Source organism: Ornithodoros turicata, chromosome 2 (assembly GCF_037126465.1).
Source record: "Ornithodoros turicata isolate Travis chromosome 2, ASM3712646v1, whole genome shotgun sequence".
Taxonomy (NCBI): domain Eukaryota; kingdom Metazoa; phylum Arthropoda; class Arachnida; order Ixodida; family Argasidae; genus Ornithodoros; species Ornithodoros turicata.
The window spans coordinates 36,048,609-36,070,698 of NC_088202.1; the positions used below are offsets into that span (position 1 = coordinate 36,048,609).

Consider the following 22,090-nt stretch of genomic DNA (forward strand, 5'->3'; position numbering starts at 1 on the left):
GGGCACACTTATCGCACGACTCACATTTGAATCGCCATATTCCGCTAGTAGTACTTGCCAGTCAATGTATTTGTTTCATTGTATCATTATACTGGAAATGGCTTCAAGTCGCCCGTGCTTTCCCATGACATTTCAGGTTCAGCTTGGTTAAGATGCAGTTCTGGTTCATGTTCAGTGGTTGTTTCCAGATTCAGTTTGCATTTCCTGGCTACGCTTGCGGAGGAAGTCTCATCGCTGTTGACGTCGTTCTCACAGCCGCTCACTGCGTCGTGGACTTGGATGAGTAAGACTTTTCTGAAATTAGTACCATTTTTTCTTGGCAGTATCGAAAAGCAATTGCTCATGGTACGAAAATCAGTGCTGAGCTTAGCCACATAGCAAGTGCCCTGCATCCTATGAATGCTACATTGGCGAACTTCGCCTCGGACTCGGCTCAGCACCTCCGGCGGAGATGTTGGCGTCTGGTGGTGTGATATACAGACCTGTAAAGTAATTAATTACAAGTAATTGAATTACTGTAATTAATTACTTTCTTAGTAATTCATTACTTCCGGAGTACATTAGGTTTTATGTAATTGTAACTGTAATTGAATTGCTTTTACAAGTAACGCGTAACGCATTTTGAATTACTTTCGGAATTACTTTGAACGCTATCTGGGAAGGCCCAATGTTTAAAGTTTGGGTCAGCTCCACACCGTTTCTTTTTTTCTTTTTCTTTTTCACAGTGATTACCCAAAGACTCGATTCAGATCGGTACATTTTTCGGTACAGATTTTTTACATTCGAATGTGGAAGGAGCAAAACTCTTGCACCATGGGAAAAGGAGTACGAATTGTGGGTATTGACCCGCACTTCAGGGTCGTTAGAGTGCTTGAAAGATCTTCCTTGTGTGCTCGAGGTGTTCATGATGTACAATGTTCGGCTGCACAGCAGTGCACCAGTGGAGCGTCTGTTTTCGGTTGCTGGTCTTGTTATGACAAGAAGACGTGGCAGCCTTAGAGACAAGAACTTTGAGAATACCTTACTCTTGAAAGCCAAAGGACGTTACAAGCTGCACTCATGATCTGCACTTTGTTCACATACCTGAAGAAAGAAAGCCTTTTGACTGTGATGTTCGGTATTTCTTTAACATGGCGAGAGACTTGTCCTTGTGTAAGACTTCTCTAACCTGTTTTTCTACCACAAGCACAACTACCACCATCTTTCAGAACATGTGCAATAAATGTGTACATCAAATCTTGCACGTTGCAGTCAACTTTGTGAATGTAATTCAGTCTAATGCAATTACTTTTTCAGTAATTGCAATCGTAATTGAAATACAATAGAAAATGAGTAATTGTAACTGTAATTTAATTACTTTTGTGAACAAGTAATTGTAATCGTAATTCAATTACTTTCGAAAAGTAATTTTTACAGGTCTGGTGATATATCACCGGCTACCACCATGTGTGTTGAAGCAATGAATGTGGTCGTCAGAGCGTCGAACCAGACCGGAACTGAAACCAAAACAGGAATTAACCGTAATTTTTAGCTGGAGCTGAACCGGAACTGAACCGTAATTACTAGCGCCATCTTGGAGCTGAACCGGAACCGAACCGATCTACAATATTCGGTTTCCGGTTCGGGATACCGGTTCGGCTCGGGTTGATGTGTGGTGGGGTATGATGTGGGGATGCAGGGGGTCTGCCTGCCTAGATTGGCGGCACGGGGAAGGGATGAAAGTGGGTCCTGTTGGTCGAAAAACAGAAATAAATGCATAAAAAACGTAACTAAGAGATCTTGTACCGTTTTTAGTGTATCACATTTGGTATTTTGTAGCATATTAGAACCTCAAGCCGGTTCCGAACCGATTTACAGCCTTTGAACCGGTTAATCAAACCGATATATGTGAACTCCGGAGCTGAACCGGAACTGAACCTTTATGGCCGAACCCGAAACAAACCGAAAAACGTTTCGGTTCGACGCTCTGGTGGTCGTAGAGAGCGCCTAAATTAAATTTATAAGATATTGAATTGTTTTCAGGAAACGAATAGTAGTAGGGGACGCCCTCTGTACTTGGAATGCAAAAGAGGAAGACACAGGCTCTCCCGTCGTAGGACGTGGTGGTTGTAACCACGACAGGCATGTGCGTGCAGCAGACAAATGTGAACAAGTCGGCGTACAATGTTACCGTAAAAGTAGACGTCGTATTTAATTTCATTATTTATACTTTTCTTATTTCATTACTTCATTATTTACTTTAAAATTTCAGATTTTCACAGAGAGAGAAAGACGTTATTGATTTCCGTGCTGATGCAAGGATGAGTAAAGCGACAGTACTCGTTGAACTGCTAAGAAAATTGCAGGGATAAGTTTAAATTGCGCGCGATGGTTTGCAGATATGGGTCAAATGTAAGAGCAGAACTGCAATGAGTTATCATGTAATGCTAGAGAGGATAACGCGCTGTGGAGCTTACATGAAGAAATAAGATTCTCTGACCCGCATTAGGGTAAAGCGGGGTTACTTGAGGACGGGGGCAAGTTGAGGACAGTTTCGGTTTTTCGCGTCGCATTTTCTTGGGAATGATTGTTTTGCGTCTGTGACACCAGGGTGATGACAGCCATTGTGTGGGCTTTGGAAGCACGTGTCGAATTTCTGCACGTGGCACTTCATAAAGAGGTCAGGCGCTGTTTGTCAGCTGTCGTCGAGGTAAGAGGGGTCTTTTTTGTCTCATTTCTAACTTTCGCCAACCTTGACTTCTAATTTACTCAGTTCTCTTCCCGCACTAGTAAAATATGACCTTACCGTCATGATGCTGTGGCACTGCCCTGTGTTTTCATGTGCATTACTCGGGTGTGAGCATTGTGGTCGATGCAAGCAAAAGACTAAATTGAAGCCCGGCACTGCGGGGCAAGTTGAGGACAGTCGCTGTTTTCATACACTCTTCACTGTCCATCGTTAGGTGTCACGGAGAATTTGCTGTTGCCTTCTGTGCATGTTCTTGACTTAATAGATGTTGCCTCTGATCTTTTCAGATGCCTCGACTGTACAAACGGGTACGTGAACGCACTTACGGTAATGATGAACTCGCCAGTGCAGTAGCGGCCATAAAGAACGGGATGTCCTACCGAGAGGCGGCTAGTGTCTTCTCCATTAAGAAGGCAACCCTTGAGATATGTTAAACGTTCAAAAGAGACGCCTCTTGTAAAAATTGTGGATCAGGGAAGACCTCCTGTCTTTTCACGAGAGCAAGAAACCCACCTCGTCTCAAGGCTGCTCCAACTGGCCGAAAGAGGATTTCCCCTGACATCAAAAGATGTTCGCACTGCAGCGTTCAAGCTTGCTGTGTCTCTTAACCTGAATCATCCATTTCAAGAGCCGGCTGCTGGACGAGACTGGCTTCGAGGATTCCTCAAACGGCACAAGGATCTCTCAATTCGTCAGGCTGAGGGATTGTCACGGGTTAGGGCGGCTGGTTTGACAAGGGAAAGAGCGAACGGCTTTTACGACCTCCTGGAAAAGGCTTTGGAAGAGATGAACTTACAAGGTTACCCCCAACTTATCTACAACATGGATGAGACAGGGTGTCCAATGAACAACCGTCCGCCGAAGGTGGTCACAAAAAAAGGTGAGAAGACAGTGGTCGCAAGAACACTGAATGAGAAGGGCGAAAACGTGACTGTCATTGTGGCGTGCAATGCGGCGGGAATGTACATTCCTCCCATGGTTGTGTTTAAGGGGAAACGTCTATTGTCGGAGTTCAACGCAGGCATGCCAAATGGGTCGGTGGTCGTCATGTCGGACTCGGGATACAGCAACGAAGAGATTTTTTTGCAGTGGCTGAAGCACTTCCAGGCTCACCGACCTCAAGGCCGAACTCTCTTGATCTTGGATGGCCACGTGAGTCACACTAAGGACATAGACGCCCTGAACTACTGCACAGAAAACGACATCGTCATGTTATGCCTCCCATGTCACACAACGCATGCCCTGCAGCCACTGGACACGTGCTTTTTCAAGCCATTTAAGCACACCTACCACCAGCTTCTGAACCAGTGGGTGCTTTAATCCAAACGATGTCTTCACAAAATCGAAGTTTGGTCACATTTTGGGACAGGTATGGGCGTCTGTAGCGACCCCTGCTAATGCTTCGAGCGGCTTTGAGGCCACAGGAATTTTTCCCTTCAACCGATTGCGTGTGCCGGATCACAAATTTGCTCCTGCGCAGCTGGATGAACCCTCCACTAGCTCCGCGCTGCAAGGCACGCCACGTCCAGAAGACAGCCAGAGCAGAGAGCGTGCAGGGGATGCGTCGTCGTCGTCTGCGACTTCTGCACCTGCTGAGCCAACGACCCCACCAGGTCCTGCGACATCTGTGAGGCAGGTAATCCCATCACCAGCGAAAATTTCCAGGCAGGCACGTCGGAGCCGAATGCAGGGTAGCTTTGTGGTCACATGCCCTGAAAATGTAAGCGAAGCCACCCGACGGAGGGGCAACAGAAAACGGGATGAAAAAAATGATGTCTCAAAGCGTGGGAGAGGTAACGTAAGCGGAGGAACACTGAAGAATAGAAGAAAGGCTACGCCAAGCAGCGGCGTAGGAGAGAAGGACGGCCAAAATGACTGTGGATTTTGTGGGAAAAGTTTCTACGCTGCATGCTCCTCGAAGCAGACCAAATGGATACAATGCCAAATCTGCAAGGTGTGGTACCACGAGGTGTGCGTAGGAACCTTTACTTCGGCTTCTGTCACGTGCGGGAGGTGCGCGTAATTTTCTTGATTTCATATGCGTCCTCAACTTTCCCACAGGCACATTTTTGATGTCCTCAACTTACCCATAGGGTGGGGTAAGTCGCTACAAATAAGTAGGCTTACATATTTGGTTCGTAAGAAATAAATAAATCTTCTACCAGCACAAAAATTTGTGGATCATTTCTCAAGGGATTGAGGATTCCAATAACGAATTATGGTATAATTTAAGCGATTACTCTTTCTGATATTAAAGAAATAGTTGAACTGTCCTAAACATCGACCACCTTACCCTATAGGGGATATGTTTTTTTCGTGCCGTTGCTCGTGGCAGGCAAGTGAGTGACGCGCAAATCACACTTTTCTTTTCTTTTTTTGCCGTCGAAATATATTTCGAGAGCCATTGATTTTTACGCATTCGCATGAGACCTGTGGGGACGACGACTGGCCGAACTGGATTTACTGCAACGCTAGACAACGGCCACCAATATGGGAAGTCCGAGAACGACCATGCAGGAATTTTTCCCAGCACCCCGCGCACCCCTTATTGCCCTCCCAAAAATCTCGCAACACCTCTAAAATACGGTCGAGAAAGGCGAAAAACACCACAAAAGCAGTAGATATAGGCATCAACCCGCCCCCCTCCCCCAAGATGAAAATCCTGGGAATATCCTTATGTTCATGTCGGCAATCCGACGCCACGATGAAGCAAGACGTCGCTCTCCCACCTAGGCAGTCTCGTGCTCAAGATGTTATGTAGAGCGCACATAGCGTGCTACGTAGCATTCCAATGGTCGCAGCTGGAGGGACGGAGTCACGCTGAATAAACGCTTGTTTGCACACTGTTCTCGTGGCATCATCTATCGTCTGATCTGAGTTTTCGGCGCAGACCACAGAAATTCCTGAGGCGCTGCAGCAATAATGCTATCGCATTAAGAAAGGGAGTTAGAGCCCAGCCCTCCAGGAAAAAAACAAAAACAAAAAAACAATCGAACAAGGCCAACCCAGAAACAGATACATTCTTACCGAAGTCACCTATATCGAAGTCGAAGCTCTATACAGCAGTACAATGATGAAAGATGAAAGTCACTGAAAAGGTTAGCCAGCTGTAGGGATCGAACCCACATCTTCTGGATTGCCGGTCCAGGGCTCTTGCCGGTCCAGGGATGTGGGTTCGATCCCTACAGCTGGCTAACCTTTTCAGTGACTTTCATCTTTCATCGTTGATTTCTTAGGCAATTTGAGGCTTTGTTTGTATCTGTCCCCTCTATGTTGTTCCAGCCTCAGAACATCAGTTTATCTCTTGTTCAGCAGTACAATGACCGTCCATTCGAACAACTTTGTTTGAAGCAAGGTTTGCAAACAACAAGTTTTGCAGCAGCCGGCCCCTTGGGTTGTGGAGGCCAACATCACCATAATTCCCTTTCTGATACCTCACCTCAAAAGAGAAACAGGCATTGATATCGCTTCGGCTCAACTGTCCTTTTTGACGGTTTAGCACAAACGTGCCTTTCGTAACATTCCCTATGGACCGGCCAATGGCCGTCCCTTCTGGCTAACTTTTCCTGTCAAAATAAATAGGACCCCCGTCCGCTATGGACCGCTTTCTTAGATTTGTCCATTTGTGTTCTGGATCGTTGGCTGTGAACTCCAGTGTTTTCAGGGGCCCTATTCTAGTCAAAGTAATCGACCTCGATTATTTTCTGTCTTGCCTGTCATTGGTCGTTACGTGAAGAAGGTGTGTAGAACAGAAATGCCCTACACTCTTAAAAATGAAATTCACCGCATAGCACACTCCTATCCAACCATCATCTCAAATGATATCGTTATCTGCCCTGATTTGTTGAAAACGGGAGGCGTACGCCTTTTTTGTGACAATTATGAACAGCATAAGTGTCACAAAAAAGGCGTACGCCTCCCGTTTTCAACAAATCAAGGCAGATAACATCATTTGAGATGACGGTTGGCTAGGAGTGTGCTATGAAGTGAAGTTCATTTTTAAGAGTGTATGTTACGCGCCCTCAGCAGATAGTCGAGCTCTTGATCCTGCAATCTTCGAGATAAATTAGATAAAGCATGAAGAGTGCATGATGAAGTGCTCGAATATTAGTTGAGGGCGCGTGGCATTCACCTCAGTTCCTCACACCTTCTTCACGTAACGTCCAATGACAGGCGCGACACAAAGTAATCGAGGTCGATTACTTTGACGAGAGTAGGGCCCCAGGTCTGATGTGTAACTTACCTACATCTGCCATTCTTTTTTCTTTTATGCAGGTACGGTATGAAAGACACTAAAGTCATTGGCGGAATGGTCAATCCTTCCAGCGTCACTCAAGTCAGACATGTACTACGCCTTTCATTTTACTCATCAGACGCAAACAAAATCCTCTGAGCGGGAGTCTCCCGTGTTTCGAACTGAGACTCTTCTGCTATGCCGCGCAAGACACTTTCTGTTCGAAATATCTACTGCTCCCGTCCTGAGTATTTTACTTCCATCTGCCTTCAGTTGACCGCTGGACTTTCAATTTTGCGATTTTGAATTTTATTCATGAATCCTATTTTCTTGTCACCGTACTGCAAATCTGACGGCGCTCGAACATGTTCCTCGAGCCAGAATTCAACTATTTGTCAGAGCAGCAGTGTAGGCCACACATGCTTGTATACGGAAAAACATCCGGCTACACGACGGCAAATGGCGCTGCGGAATACGGTTCGGAACGCCCTGAAACGTCGTGAAATACACCGTTTTCCAGCAGGCGTCGCAGCGCTTTAGCAGTCAGCACAAGCCAGAAAGTGTGAGGAAAGCAATACCACGGAGGAAGCGCACGGCACGTGTGCTTTCCTTCTCTCTGGCTTGGGCGGTAAACAGTTTTCAACGGGCTCCCACGGCTAGACGGCGCTGCGCTTTCACTACGCCGACGTCCACGGGAAAACAGAGTGCCGTTTTCAATTCTGACGACCAATCGGAACACGTCTGGGGCGTCCGACCAATGGAAAGTCCAGGATTCCTCCGTGCGCAGTGATACACATTTTGATACAAATTCTGCGAGAGCTGTGGGGGCCACAGGGGTGCCCTCCAATGCATTGCTCCATAGACGAAAGTGTGCTGGACGAAGGCAGTGCATTCTTGTCCTGGTCACACGTCAGAGCAACCGTGAACGTACACGCGGTCTTAAAGATTGCCGCACCCGTGATCGGTGGCCAAACCGCTTGTTTGGCGGGCTGCGGACGCTTCTGGCAGCCAATAAAAAGTGCTCGGGTACCTGACGTAACCACATGCGAGAAGCGGCGTGGGGGAGGCTGCTGCCGCCGAGCGCATTCTTGTAAACAAATTTTCTCCGGGAATTGGCACTCCCCAAAGGAAGTATTTTGTGTTACAGGTTTTGAAGGTAGCATGTTCATATCAAGCGGTAAGAAAATATATGTTCCAAGTGCTTTCCATGCTCCTGTTTAACCATTAAAGGTACTGTAAAGAAGCAGGCACGCAATTTTATACTGCTCGCTGATTTGACAGCCTGGGTGCTCAGTATACAAATGGCACAAATTTCATTCAGATCCACCTCGTAGTTTTCTATGGAAGCTTTAAGAAGATTATTCAGATTTAGTATTACCGGCAACCGGCAAGACCCGACACGAACTCTGCAGTTCCTGCCATGTAGGGCGGCGAACATAAACATGCCAATAACAATGGGAGCGTACAGCGACATCTGTGGAGCGCTACCATCACCGCGCCGGCTTGCCGGACGTGGTGCATTTTGGCGTAGGTGATTCTCATGATGATTCTGCTGACAGTTTGTTACTCATTTCCACGATGTACCAAAGTTCTTGCATTTTCAGAGAATATGTGTCAGTAACTATCTCGTTTGAACAAATTTTTCAAAGAAAGTTCATGAAGACGGCTACTTATCCCATGACTTAGCCGATAGAGGGTTGGGGACATGTAACACTGTTGCTCGACGTATAGGCGATTGCTTCCCACCAGACGTCGCTCCGCGTCTTTTCACCGCAATTTTAGTCGTAATTAAAAATATTTAGAGTTTTCTGTCGTACATGAAATTTGCAATGTGGGTTTCTTTCGGAATGAGCTTTCGAATGCCGCTACCAATATTAACAGCTTGCTTGCTGCTTTATTGTACACACACGCACATAAATGGGATGATGACGTGGTGGGCTTTATAGTACCTTTAAACCACTGAACCCCGATTTCCTTACCTATAGGATCTGCCTTCCCCATTCTCCCTGTATTGTCGTTTTTCCTAGTTATACTTTGCAACCTGTCTTGCGTTTCCATATTCTATTATATTGTTGTTCGTTCTTCCATTTGCTTTTTCGTACACCCTTTCTTTTTGTCCGTTACAGAATTTCGGTAAAAGTTTGTCCAGTCAGGTTATTGGTCGTCGAGAAGTTACATGGGCTTTCGGACAGGGCTACCCGGTACACCTGGTCACGTAACCAACCTGCAAAAACGGCATCTGTGCAGCTTTCATAGCTTTTCTTTTATCAAAAAATCTGTAACGGATAAAAGTGAACACCCTGTATATTCCAATGGGTGGCCATTTGTCTTTCTTTTTTTCACCACATTAAGGCTTCGGTCCCACTCCTCTTGTGAAAAATGCCATGTTTGCCAAGAGATTGCGCCGCTCCTATTTGTCTGACGTTGGAAGTATGGATGTCGTAGGAAAGCATTTTTTCTATACAAATGTGCTACAGCGCCCTTTTGTTTATACATCGCTCAGCTGTTCTACTATAAAGCGAGGAGCATGACCATATTCTCATTTTTTGCTCATCTTTGCCAAGGTTTTACGCGAAGAAAAAAGAAAATAGCGCTATGTAGTTTTTTGCAGCGTTGTGTCCTGGGATACACAAAGTGTGCCACAGCCCCATATTATTGATATTTGATGTAGGTAATTTATAAACACACCTAAGAAAACCTGAAAAATTGGATTTTTCAACTTGTCATTTCGGATTGTTCTAGTGCTTGTTTGAAAGCAAAATCCGCACTTAAGAGAGACAATTACGCACAGAACCAATCCTGAAAGTTTCACAGTAATCGGGGTGTATCAAGGGAAGCAGAATGCCTAAAAGCTACCCACTCACCGCCCAGCGAAACCGAAACCGATGGGCTGTGGCAAGCGAGATTTACCGCGTAAGTTGGTAACCATGGTTTGTAAGTCCCAGCCTTCCCCGAGAGATGTCGCAGGCAAATACCGAAAGAAGACGTTTTCTGCTACAGCTGTTTCTGCACTTTTCGTTGTCTTTTTTTTTTTTCATTTTCTGTCATGAACTTTCTGTGAATTATGCCGTTCATTTTCTTCATTCTTTTTTTTTAGTGTAGTGTATTGGTTTCATTGAATTGAACTCAGGAACTTGCCGTCAGTCACTGTAACCGACCGTCTGCGAACTTTTTTCCTTTTCAACCGTATTTACCTTCCTCGTGTTTATTATTATTATTATTTTATTTTTTAGAGAAAATGCGAATGGTAGATACAAAAGAACGTAAAATCGCGAACTGAAAGTTCCTAAGCTCAATCCACATAGCAAACAGCCTAGCATAGCAGCACAGCATAGCTTTGTGCCTTTCGCTCTCCACAAAATCTGCCGTGCACTTTTGGTTTCGATAAAGAAAAGTTGGATTAGCTTGTCAATATTATCAGCATATTTACTGGAATTAAGATGAATTAAATACGTAACGGAAGATTACGGCAAAGGTTCACAATAAGAAGACTGCCTACCACATACATTTTTCCGGCTTATATTTTGGAGTGGTAATCAGGGCGTGTTGCTCGCCCATCTCAGAATCACAATATAATTGTTCTTATTCCTATTCCTATGTGTTTATTCCTATCTTGTGTTTGTATCTTGTTCGTAAAATGTCTCTATTCGATGTCCGCACCCTCTAAGTTAATCCGCGCATAGTTTGTCTAGATGCAACAACCCGATAATGTTCCTGGGTCTAGCCACTTAGATGGTTGTCATAATAAATTTCAGGGAGATAACATTTCATTATTAAAGATGAATGGCGAAGTTGCAAAATTTACGTTTACCTGAGAAGGCGCTTGCTTCATTTCTATTTTACTGGTCAGTCAAATCGGTTTCTAATACGAAAAGCAAATAGGAGTGTCCTCTTTAGCATAACCGGGTTGTGCCAAGAAAAAATAATCAATTTTGTACAAGAATCAGTAATCAGTTTCGTACAGACTAGGACTCGAACTATAGGCTAAATGTTCGTTTATTTCCATCTCATTCTCATACACATTAGCAAAGCATGCTAAGGACAGTGTAAATTCCACCGGTGGTTGAACCCCGGAAAACACAATCTGCAGTTTCCTTCAGGTCCCTGGTTGACCTTGTGTATTGCAGAACGCGACAAGATGTGTCTTTTTGCCCCTGTGTATTCTTTGTGAATGTAACGTAGAGTAGTCATACTCAGGTTGGGGATCGTGGGCAGAGCCGTAGCGACGGCTGTGCGAGAGGGGTAGCCGCCCCGGGCGCCCTCGTGGGCGCCGAACGGCAGGACCTGGCATGTTGGTTGGACAGGATAAAGCGGGAACGGAGGAAATTTGAATTTACGATCTCGGCAGTGCAAATAAGCGTTTTTATTTCATTGTTTACAGGGCTTCTGTCAGCAGTTGGAGAAGGGGGGGGCGCTTCAGATTTACCCTGCCCTGGCCGCAAACTTGCCTCGCTACGGCTTTGATCGTGGGGAATTCCTGTTTGTGTCGTATGCAGGGTGATTGCCCTGCGGATCGTCTAAGAAACCTTTGGGTACTGTAACCCTAAAAGAAGGCATGCATACCCATACCAGGAGAGAAAACAGCTCAGATTAGGTAACGTTCGTTGTGGAAGTCGTTTCCGTTGATATAGGGAAACCAATTGTGCATGGTTGCTACGAGTAAAAAATGATTGGATTCTTCAGCATCAGCACACGTATGCAAAAGCCGAGCTAAGAATATAGTACTCATTTGTAACATCATTCCTTTATTATATTATGCAGGGTGTTTCACCAAAGGTGATAAAAAATTCTAACTGGCTACGTACTTGCCGGAGGATTGTCAGACTTGCGGCAATTACCTTCTGGAAAATTTTGCCACCATTGAGGAATACTTTGGACAATTTTTAATAGCGGAAAATTTATTTTTTCAATTGAACTGTGAAAATTGCCAAGCGAACCTCACTTTTTTACAGAAATATGAAGTCCCCCAGGGGATAACCACAGGCAAAAAAAGAAAAAAAAGAAATTAGTACAAATTCAGCTTTAGCCCCGCCTGCTTGATTCTCACAAAGAAAAGCCCACGGTATTTGAGGGGAGAGGGGGAAGTGTTCCCGCCTTTCGTTTTACCTAGAGTTTTACCTTCCTTTGCGCCGCGTTGACCTTGATGCTGGTGACAACCGTCTTATCACAAAGAAAACAACCGTCTTTATCACAAAGGCCAAAACAAATGAAGGCGGGGACACTTTCTCGTCTAGACTGAGATTTCGCGTACGTTTCTCTGCGAAAATCAAGCAAGCCGGGCTACAGCGTAATTTTTACTATTTTTTTTCGACTATTTCTGTTGCGATACTGGCGCATAGTCTTTGTTGGGTCTGCGATTATCCGTGGAGGACATGATATTTCTGTAAAAAAAAAAGTAAGGTTCGCTTGGCAATTTTCAAAGTTCAATTGAAAAAAAAAAAAAATTTCCCGCAATTAAAAATTGTCCAAAGCCTTCTGTATTCTGGTCTTTCGCATTGCATGATCTCGAAAAGCTTCCGTAAAACGTTCCTTCCATCTCCAACGTCCTTGACTCTTGCGAGTGAACATGTACGCGTTCTTACATATGTGGCTTCCCAGCTAATAATTCTTCTTATGAAGCCACAAAAACGTGGTAGTTAGTTAGTTAAATAACTTAGTAAAATAAAAATAAAAACATGGTATTTCTGTAACCATGTCAACTGTTTTACATGGCACATCGTATCACCAAAAATGCAACAATGCAATTCACCTACCTGAAGTTGTACAAGTTGATGCATAACGTTCCCATCAAGACAAGAAGAAAAGAAAAAAGGGTGCCGCCGAAAATGTGTGATCAATGACATTTAGACACGACGGAGCTACGGCAGACGAGGACAATACGGAACGACCGGACAATACGAACGACCGAGGAAAAACAACGAGAATGCGCACGCGTTGACATTTCTTCGGTTGTTGTACATCATGTCTCATTGTAAGAGAGAATTACAGGGGGACGCTACAAAGCTGTTGTTCAGAGCTTGGCTCTTGAGTGTCTCTTTACTTGTATTTCTGACATTCTTGCAAGGTTTCCACAGAGTAACATATTGGCTTTGGATCGAAACAACTGTTGTGGAGAGAACTAAAAATCGTAGCATCCTGTTTTTGCCCCTAGTAAGCAATGCGTGCACTCTAAGAAAAAAAGGAGTACTTGTACTCCTTTTGGGGAGTAATTGCATTGCCACAAAAAATAGTCCCTTTCGGGAGTAAATGCACGGGAGTAAATGAATGTCACAGAGTGAAGACCGCATTTCACGCGCTGTTATAAGAGTCCCAGGTACATAATTGGTGCGCATGCATGAAGATACTTTGAAGCAAACCGTCAACCGTGATATATCGAGTGATATAAAATCTTGCGCCATACTAGGGCACAATTTGCGAAGAAAGATGTGCTAACAGTTTCTTACTCTGTGTGGCTGGAAAATTGCTACGTTGTGTGAGTTATACAGCCTTATGTCGTTCAAATTGACCAAGGGCACATATTTACGTAGACTTTTGCATTCAGGAGACCATTCGCGAAGTTTAGTGACAATTTGCAGTCCTGGGGAGTAAACGTCGAGACTAAATGTTGGGTTAGGGGACTAAAATGGGGAGTAATTGCAGACTAGGGGAGTAGAAGCTGCAATTACTCCCCGTTTTACTCCTTTTTTTCTTTCAGTGTGCGTGTACAATGAACGCATGCGGCATTTCGTACAACAGCTGTTTCGTTGTAATCTTTTCGCTACGCGATGGACAAGCAGCCCTGTTCTCAAATGGCATATAGAACTGTATTCGTTATTATTATAATACTTATCACAATGAAACTGCAATTATCATAATAGGCTCGAATCATAACAATTGCGCCCTTCGCTGCGCATGACGAATCAACTTCGGGATCCCAGTGCCACTGACAACTTCTATGACAGCGAAGCCTGTTAGGAGCGGAAAGCAGGCTGTTACAAACCAATTGTCAGTGCTAGGCGTGAATACTATTGCCCAGAGAGAAAAGAATATAAGCCAATCCCCTTCCCCAGAGCACGCGCATCTTTGTCTCGTCCCTTTTTCTTTCCAACTAGTTTCTTTGTTTTCTACATGTGGGGGAACTGAAGGAAGAACCGGAGCATGGAAGGAGGGGGCACCACGGTAAATGTTTATTATGTAGGCAAGGGGAAGGAGTGCTGTCGCATCCATTTTGCTACGAGGAATTTTTCTCGCACGATAACTATCTTGCAATGCAAATGCAATTTCTTCAATTGAACTCTGAAGTCTATAGACGGATCCTCCGTTTACTCGCAAGTACAACGATCGCCTCACAGCAAACTGTGGGCAGTCATCGCCGCGTAATGCGATGGAGACGACTGAAATAAACTAGTGAAATTGATGACATTTTGTGGCGAAAGATCACACGTATCGTCATCTCACAAAGCGATAACACGAAACGCAGCCAAATAGAAAAAAAAAAAGTTATCTTCACCTTTGATGGCACTTTGTCACGGCCGCTACTATGCGGATTACGGACAGGTTACATAGCGTATAATCGCCGACTTCCCTATTTTACTTCGGTTATGCCATTCCTTTCTTATCATTTTGTGTGCGCACTGTGAGTTGAACTTCTAGTTTCAACAGAAGTGGTAATTTCATAATTCATTTCAAGAAATCCTGTTTCTGTAAGCTGTATTGAGATAAAACTGCCACGATCGGCACGTGAACAGACTCTTCACAGCTGACTGCAATTATTTAGTATTTGCCTCCATTTTTTATGACGGTTGTTTGACCATTTTGCATTTGAGATATATATTTTTATATATCTCAAATATATTATATTTTGCAGAGTCTTCGTCACACGCACGCTACGCGCGCGGCAGCTACCCCCGCGCTACTCAAAACACGGAAGCACGAAAATCAACTCGCCGTCTTGCACGACAGTTTTACGAGACAATCGTACAATGGCATAAAGGGGAGACCCAAGGTCAAAGGGTCCAGTCGACAGCTGTCCCACGCGTAACTGTTTCTCCCTAACGGGGTCATCCACGGAAACCGGGACGGTGGCGCCCCGCCGTAGGAAGCCCGTAAATAAATTCAAGATGGCTACCGTGAAACCGTAGCCTTAACTGCAAATTCCACCCGAAAGCAAGTCATTGAAACTATAGATGTTCCCAACAGTTTTAATTTCTTAGTGGAGGGTGGGAGGATTTATTGGCAGAAAAAAAAGGAAAAGGAAAGATAAAAGGGGAAAGGTCAGCCATGCAGCACGCCGGCTTGCTACTCCCTAAAAAATAAAGAAAATATGAAAATGAAAAAAATGAAAAAGAAACCCGGCTCACAGGGAGTCCAGGAGGCCCGTATCACGCAGAAAGCGCAGTACCGCCTTTATGACACGGCACTGGCTAACTCGCTGCAGGGGGCCAAGGAGTGTGGCGAGGGAAACGTCCGTCCGTCCGTCAGTCCGTGCAGCCAAGCTCTGAGAGGTGTTGCCATAGTACAGCCCGATGATGATGGTGACGCTAACAGTGGAGGAGCTGATGGGAGATATCGCCTTCTACGGCGCAGCAGGGGCAAGTGGGAGGTGGGACGCGGCCCATCTTGAACAGGAGTGAACGGGTGAGGGCAACGTTCAGCCGAAGACGATGTAGAAGGGCCTCTTCTTCGCGGGCGCAGCTGTAGCCGATGACAAACTCCAGTGAGGGGTCGATGGACTGCAGGAATGCATGAGGTCGGATTGCGTCACAAGAAACTGGCGGGTGCCGTCGCCGCAGAGACGCAGTGTTAGCAGGCGACACGCAGACAGCGGGAGCGGCGGTACACGCTTAAAAATGAAATTCACCACATAGCACGCTCCTAGCCAACCATCATCCCGAATGACAACGTTCTCGCAGCTGATTTGTTGAAAATGGGAGGAGGAGCCTATTTTGTGCAATTATGCACGGCACAAAATAGGCTCCTCCTCCCGTTTTCAACAAATCAGCTGCGAAAACGTTGTCATTCGGGATGGTGGTGGGCTAGGAGCGTGTGGTGAAGTTAATTTTTAAGAGTGTAGGGGCACCGGCGTGGCCACATCAAGCGCGGCGCGTCTCGCAGCCGCGTCAGTACAGGTGTTAGTGAAGGCTTAGAAATTGGCAGCGTTGTGTTGTCAATCTTCGGCTTGAATGCTCCAACGTGACTACTGCTCACTGTAAAGTTAAAAACATGTCTTCCTCACGACTTCAAATATTGGACGGCATGTATAACTGGGCACGTTTCACGAGATGTTCGAAAGACAACACTACAAGCTAATGATACAGGTCTGCGTGTTAGATGTATATTGTAATACATCGAAAGCCTTTCTTGCTTTTTGTATTCGTAGGTTGCCGCGATAGTATATCATGAGAAGTACACGGATGAAGATTTATACAATGATGTAGCCTTGGTGAAATTACGAAGACCTTTCAACATAAAAGGCAGCGGGGGTACAATAGAAACTATCGCGCTGCCGTCCAGACACACAGAACTACAAGATCTCGTCTTGGTGACTGGATGGGGAATGGTGTCATCAAGTAAGCGAATCAACTCGTGATCTTGAATTATGTGTTTGGGAATTGTGTATATTGTAATACTTTACCGTCCAGCAACCACAAAGAAAGTCTCAATTAAGTAATTGGGGCATGACGTGAATTAACACACCCGTCTTGCTATGCATCGAGATCGATGTATCAGTATCGTGGAAGCAGTGTGGGGAAGACAAATATTGCTTCCAGCACCATCCCTGAGAGATTTCCGGTGCGCATTATAGAACCCCAGCTGGTCGAAATTACCCGCAGTCCCAGTGGCGCAGCGTGGGTTCCCAGCGGCCGGGGCGAAACCAGTATTGTTTTGCGCCCCCAAACAAGACACAAAACAGGAATGCATCAGAACCCCCCCCCCCCCCATCCAGTAGGAAGCGCTTCATGGACTTTGCGCTTCGGTTGGTTCAGTTTGAGAATATGCGCTGCTGTCTCAACGCACACAGGATGCAATTTTACACCGGCGTGCTATATCGAACCTCGCTTCAATCGCCGCCGTCTTTGAGGCGGCCAGAAGATCGTTCCAGGAGCGTACAGTGTTGAAAAAATTGATTTTTTTAAAAGTGATAAGCAGTTTCGTTGTTTTTATTTCGAGCTTTTTTATTCTCTGTCGATAATATGCGCCCCAAAATGCCTTGCGCACGGGGCGACCGCCCCTACGGCCCCCCTCACGCTACGCCACTGCGCAGTCCTACCCTGTGTGACGTGCAGCACGGAACCACAGAAATATTGGCTCTCTCACCTTAGGTACCCATAGTCGCCGCGCCGGGCACTGAAGGGCAGATTTAGGGCAAGAGTAAAACACCCAAGACCGTGCGAAGTGTTTGGAGAAGTGTATGCAGATGCGTTGGCTGTAATCCTGTTTCGGATATACGTAATAGCCTCGTGAGCCAGACATGCAACCAGGCAGTCGGCAGATGGCAAAGCGGTAGAGTTGTCGTTGCGGCAGGAAGCGCCAATCGAAGAAATCATTATGACTTGCATGCAAAGCTGCGTGGTCTGTCCAAGATCAATACTGCATGCATAACGTTCTTCCTTTGTTACAGTGGAAGACAGGGCTCACGCCCTGCAAGTAGTGGACCTTCCTGTGCTAGATTACGACTTATGTCCAGACAGACGAACATTCTGTGCCGGCGAAGTAGGATTCACAACATGCAAAGTATGTTGCTCAAACCACATGCTTATGCTATATGTGTAACGAATGCTTATCCTTTGGGTGTTTCAGTCCTGAGGGATGGCAGCTGTGTTCTGCCCGGTATATCAGTATATTTGACTTCCTTTTCGAACATCTGAGTTGGTTGTCTTTTGTGTGGCTCAGACGTGCCAATTCAGGCTTTTTGAGCGCAGTGCCGTGCTGCGATATTAGTTAGATGTGATAATGTGAAAACGCCTTAAATTCAGATTGGTAGCCAGGTCGCAATTTACGATACAACGAAATTATGCCGAATTTCATGACGCGATAATTCGGTGACTAATAAACCGATCGCAACCAATCGGCTAGATCCAGATAGCTTACAGGTGTAAGATACTCGCTAACAAGGTCACTGCGGCGGCTGACGCAATCTCTGGGAGCGGCGGGTACGTGCGAGAGAGAACGAAATATAGGGGTATGCGTACCTTGCGGGCAGTGTATCTCGCGAACGCGTGAAGCTAGGACGCCGACCGAGATGTCGTTGGAAAGCGCTTGAGAGGTTCTACCTGGACGTTAAGCGATATCGGCTTCAACAACAATAACCAAAATTTGATAAATTTGCAAATTTGAACTATGAACATTTTGCCAGATTGTCGGCATATACCAAACTAAAATATGATCACAATCAAAGGAAACGGCAATCAGAAGAAAGGGCTCGAGAGAAACCCAAAAAGTCCCCAAAGTCCAGCAGCGCGCGATCGAGAGAGGTACGGGAGCGCCAAAGAAGATTAGCGACGGAGGAAAATTCGACTGCCGGCGCGAGCCCTTACCCTCTAAAAATAAATTACTAATGAATGGAATGAACAAATCAATAGATACTTGTATTCCTTTCACTAAAATCCCGCAAAGGAGCAAAGGAATCGGAGGTCGTGACGTTTTCATGTAAAAAACTACGGCTTGAACACGACTGAGCCCGCCCCAATTTTTTTACTGAAGCCCTTGGTATCCATTGCAACGACTGGAGTTGAAGTCTCGCCAACTGGGAAGAGAGTCGAAAGCAGTCTTGGGAATAGTTACTCAAAAATGTAACTAAGTTGCAGTTACTCTTCGGGAATAGTAACTAGTTAAGTTACTGTTCGAGTAACTCAGTTACTTCACAGTTACTTTCCAAATCACCAAGAGAGAGACTCAGGTTGAACGAAAATTACTTATATACTGTACATTACTTGCACACATCACAAGCTAGATTATGAACGAGAATAGTCACAGAAAACATGGAAGAAAAGACATGATGATGTTGATGTTGACGAAAACATAAAAAGAAAAGACATGCTGCTTACCTCTTGCTCAAATACATTGCAAATTCCAAATCATAGTGGAAAAAAAAAAAAGAGTAGGGATGTGCCAACCGAATCCGCGAATCCACGAATCCTCGAATCCTAGGCAGGGATTCGAGATTCGCGAATCCGAATCCCAGTGCCCAAAACGGCGAATCGAATCTTTCGAATCTACCAACCACGTCTGTTTGTTTCTTTTCCAAATTGGCGCCTCCGGAGCCCGCTGAAAGCCTCATCGGCCAACAGGTGTTTTCTTGTTTGTTTGTTCGCAGAGCTCTGGACTGAAAGAGTTCAGGCAGGAACTGTTACATTACAAGTTTACAAGTAATCTGGGTTTGCTTTTGATTGTTGCTTAGTTTTATGGAAATAATTCAGACTCGAGAATTTATGAATTTCTTGTTTCGATGAACAACATGTTAAATAAATTACGTTTAAGAAGAATACTATATGAGTATGTTTTCTCCTGAAACTGAATCATTGTTTAATTTGTTTTTCATTAAACAAACGCATCATGTTCTGATTCAAAACACTTTTCACTAGAAGTGTTTTTTTCCTGACTTTTTAAACTCTTTTTAAAGAAAGAATTCGAAAGATTCGAGATTCGTAAGATTCGTGGATTCGTAGAACCTTCCTTGGATTCGGATTGGGACTCGGATTCGATAAATTTGGGATTCGTCCCATCTCTAAAAAAGAGAAACAGACGTGTCTACGCGCTTCATGAATGAACGTGCAGCGATAGCCCCTTAACTTTGACTGCATGACGAACGTAGTTTAAGAATGAAAGTCAATTACCTGAAGGTGTTTCGTCAAATTCGACGTGGATGTCTTGCTTGCACAGTAAGTCCCATTACATACCCTGCATCGAACTTTCAGGTTGCTACCATCACTACAAACCAGATCAAATGTTTCCCCGATACATAGGCAAAGGAAGCTTCTCCGGTTCTTCCTGTTATTCAGCCATTTTGAAACTAAGTCTTACTCACTAACTTTACTTCAGTCACGAACCCGATGTCAGAGCCGAAACCTCTAATTTAATCCCGTTACGAGACTTCCTCATTGATGCGGCTTCTGAGAATAGCCTCAAATTGAGGTTCGTCTATGACTCCAGGGCACCACGCGCCAAGCGTTTTGTTTGTTTCTGTGATCGGTGCATGGGTGCCCCCTCCCTCTCCTCCCTGCACGGTGTCGCCGTTATCTTGCTTCTTTTTATTCGCTTTTGTGAACCACTCACTTGGACAGTGACTGGTTTTACAGAACGGTATGATTCCTGAATGTAGTAAACGCGGTACAAACTGCGACGCCCTCAAGCAAAAAAAATGTGTTGTCCTGTGTGTTGCGTGTCATGTCATGTGTTGCGTGTGGTCATCTGTTGTTTTACCAATTTTTTTCACGGCTCTAACTGTGATTCCACGTTTATTTAAAGGAGTAGCGATGCTTTTCCCCATGTTATGTCAGGGGGGGGGGATTTATTGGCAGAAAAAAATCAGAAAAAAGAAAGGGGAAAGGTCAGCCACGCCGGCTTGCTATTCCCTAAAAAAAGAAAAAAGAAAAATATAAACAAGAGAAAAGGAAAGAACAAAAAGATAAATAAATAAATGAAAACAAGGAAAATTGAAAAATACACTCGTCACTGTTATGTCGGATAAGTGCAAGAGACGGTGCAGTTCAAGTTTCGCAGCAAAGTATAGGGGACAATACAGACTGCACACGCAAAGAAAATCGGCACGGAAAAATACCGAAACTTATCCGACTGTGACATATCCCAGTAGGGGTCTCCGAAAGCGAGGTGGCCGCAGGAGAGGTCACGTGCTAACGAGAACCAATAGGAATACCGAGGCTTTCTCCCCACTGATGTCAGAGCTCGACACCGCAGTTTATCCGAGGGCTTGAACCTCACCAAGCAGGACACGTAAAAGAATTATTCTAATTTCATTAGTACCTTGGGGCGAAGTACAATACATGCGTCACGCGATGAACCATAATGAGCAAAGTGCCATATAACCGCGTTAAGTGCGTTTCGATACTTGCATGCCGTGTTCGTGCAGGTATGATTATGTCGTATATTTTTGCGCCGTTTCAGGGCGACTCTGGAAGCGCAGTCGTCCAGTATGAAGACGGGCAAGCAGTTGTTGTTGGGATCGTCTCTTCTGGCAGCCAAATCTGTGGAGACACTCCTAGTAGATTCATGAAGGTTACGTTCTACCTTGACTGGATTCTACGTCAGACGAAAAGTCTGAGACAAGGACAGTTTTCGAAAGCCAGCACCGAAGCCGTCTGGGCGGCGATCGATAAAGCGATTTGAGTGTGAAAGAAACCGTAAATAAAACGCTTCCGATTATGTAATACGTTTACCTTGAAATAGGACGATTCGCAGCTATGAGGCGGGCAACTTAACGGGGCAATCAAGTGACATTCACCGTGGCTCCAAACCCTCCTTTATTCATCAGGCTAGTCTATCAGAGGCCACCATGCACAATATTTTCGTTGTGCGGTGCATCGTCACTGCGCAATCACATTCACAAAAACGCCGAGAGAAAGCAGCCGTCAGCGCCGTCGCATCTCCTCGGGTGGCGTCAGCCGACCTGCGACCAGTCGTTAGCTCTCATTGGCCACTGAAGATCCTTGGGCTGCTTCTACTAGTGATGTGTCGTGAACAGTTCGGAATGAACGAATCCCGGGCACAAACTGAATGAACTCATTCACTATTGTCGATCGTACTCGTTCAGCAGTTCACTTAGACGTCCCCGTTTTGTCAGGTTTCGCTGCGTTCGCTTCACAGTTTCTCGTTTCTCCACTCTCCTCCGAGGTGGGAGTAAGTCGCCATCTTCCCATGCATTTCTCCCTATTCAGCGCGTCAAACGGCGGCGGCAGCCATCAGACGTCCCACAGTTATTGGCACAGAAATTTCTCTCCCCATACTTGCCAAAAAGTATAAAGTGTCTGGGCACACTGTGCCTAAAGTTGGATGATTGTTGGGATCCAAGTGGATTACAGATTCAATCCAAGCCATCCAACTGGCAACTTGTCCAAGCCAAGCCTAAATGCTCATAATGTCAACAATAAGCAGTGCCTGCAGAGGCGAAGATAATGCGAAATCGTCGGTTT

At 45.2% G+C, this 22,090-nt stretch overlaps 1 protein-coding gene across 1 annotated transcript in view; it reads left to right on the forward strand.

Annotated features, from left to right (window-relative positions):
• Positions 1-21,328, forward strand: part of LOC135385290 (trypsin-1-like) — a 33,719-nt gene extending 12,391 nt beyond the window's left edge. The window contains exons 3-7 of the mRNA XM_064614514.1: positions 189-283; positions 7,004-7,073; positions 16,321-16,510; positions 17,563-17,675; positions 21,066-21,328. Coding sequence (XP_064470584.1) covers positions 189-283; positions 7,004-7,073; positions 16,321-16,510; positions 17,563-17,675; positions 21,066-21,287 — 690 coding nt within the window. The 3' untranslated portion in view covers positions 21,288-21,328. The remainder of the gene's footprint in view (positions 1-188; positions 284-7,003; positions 7,074-16,320; positions 16,511-17,562; positions 17,676-21,065) is intronic.
• The last annotated feature ends 762 nt before the right edge of the window (positions 21,329-22,090 follow it).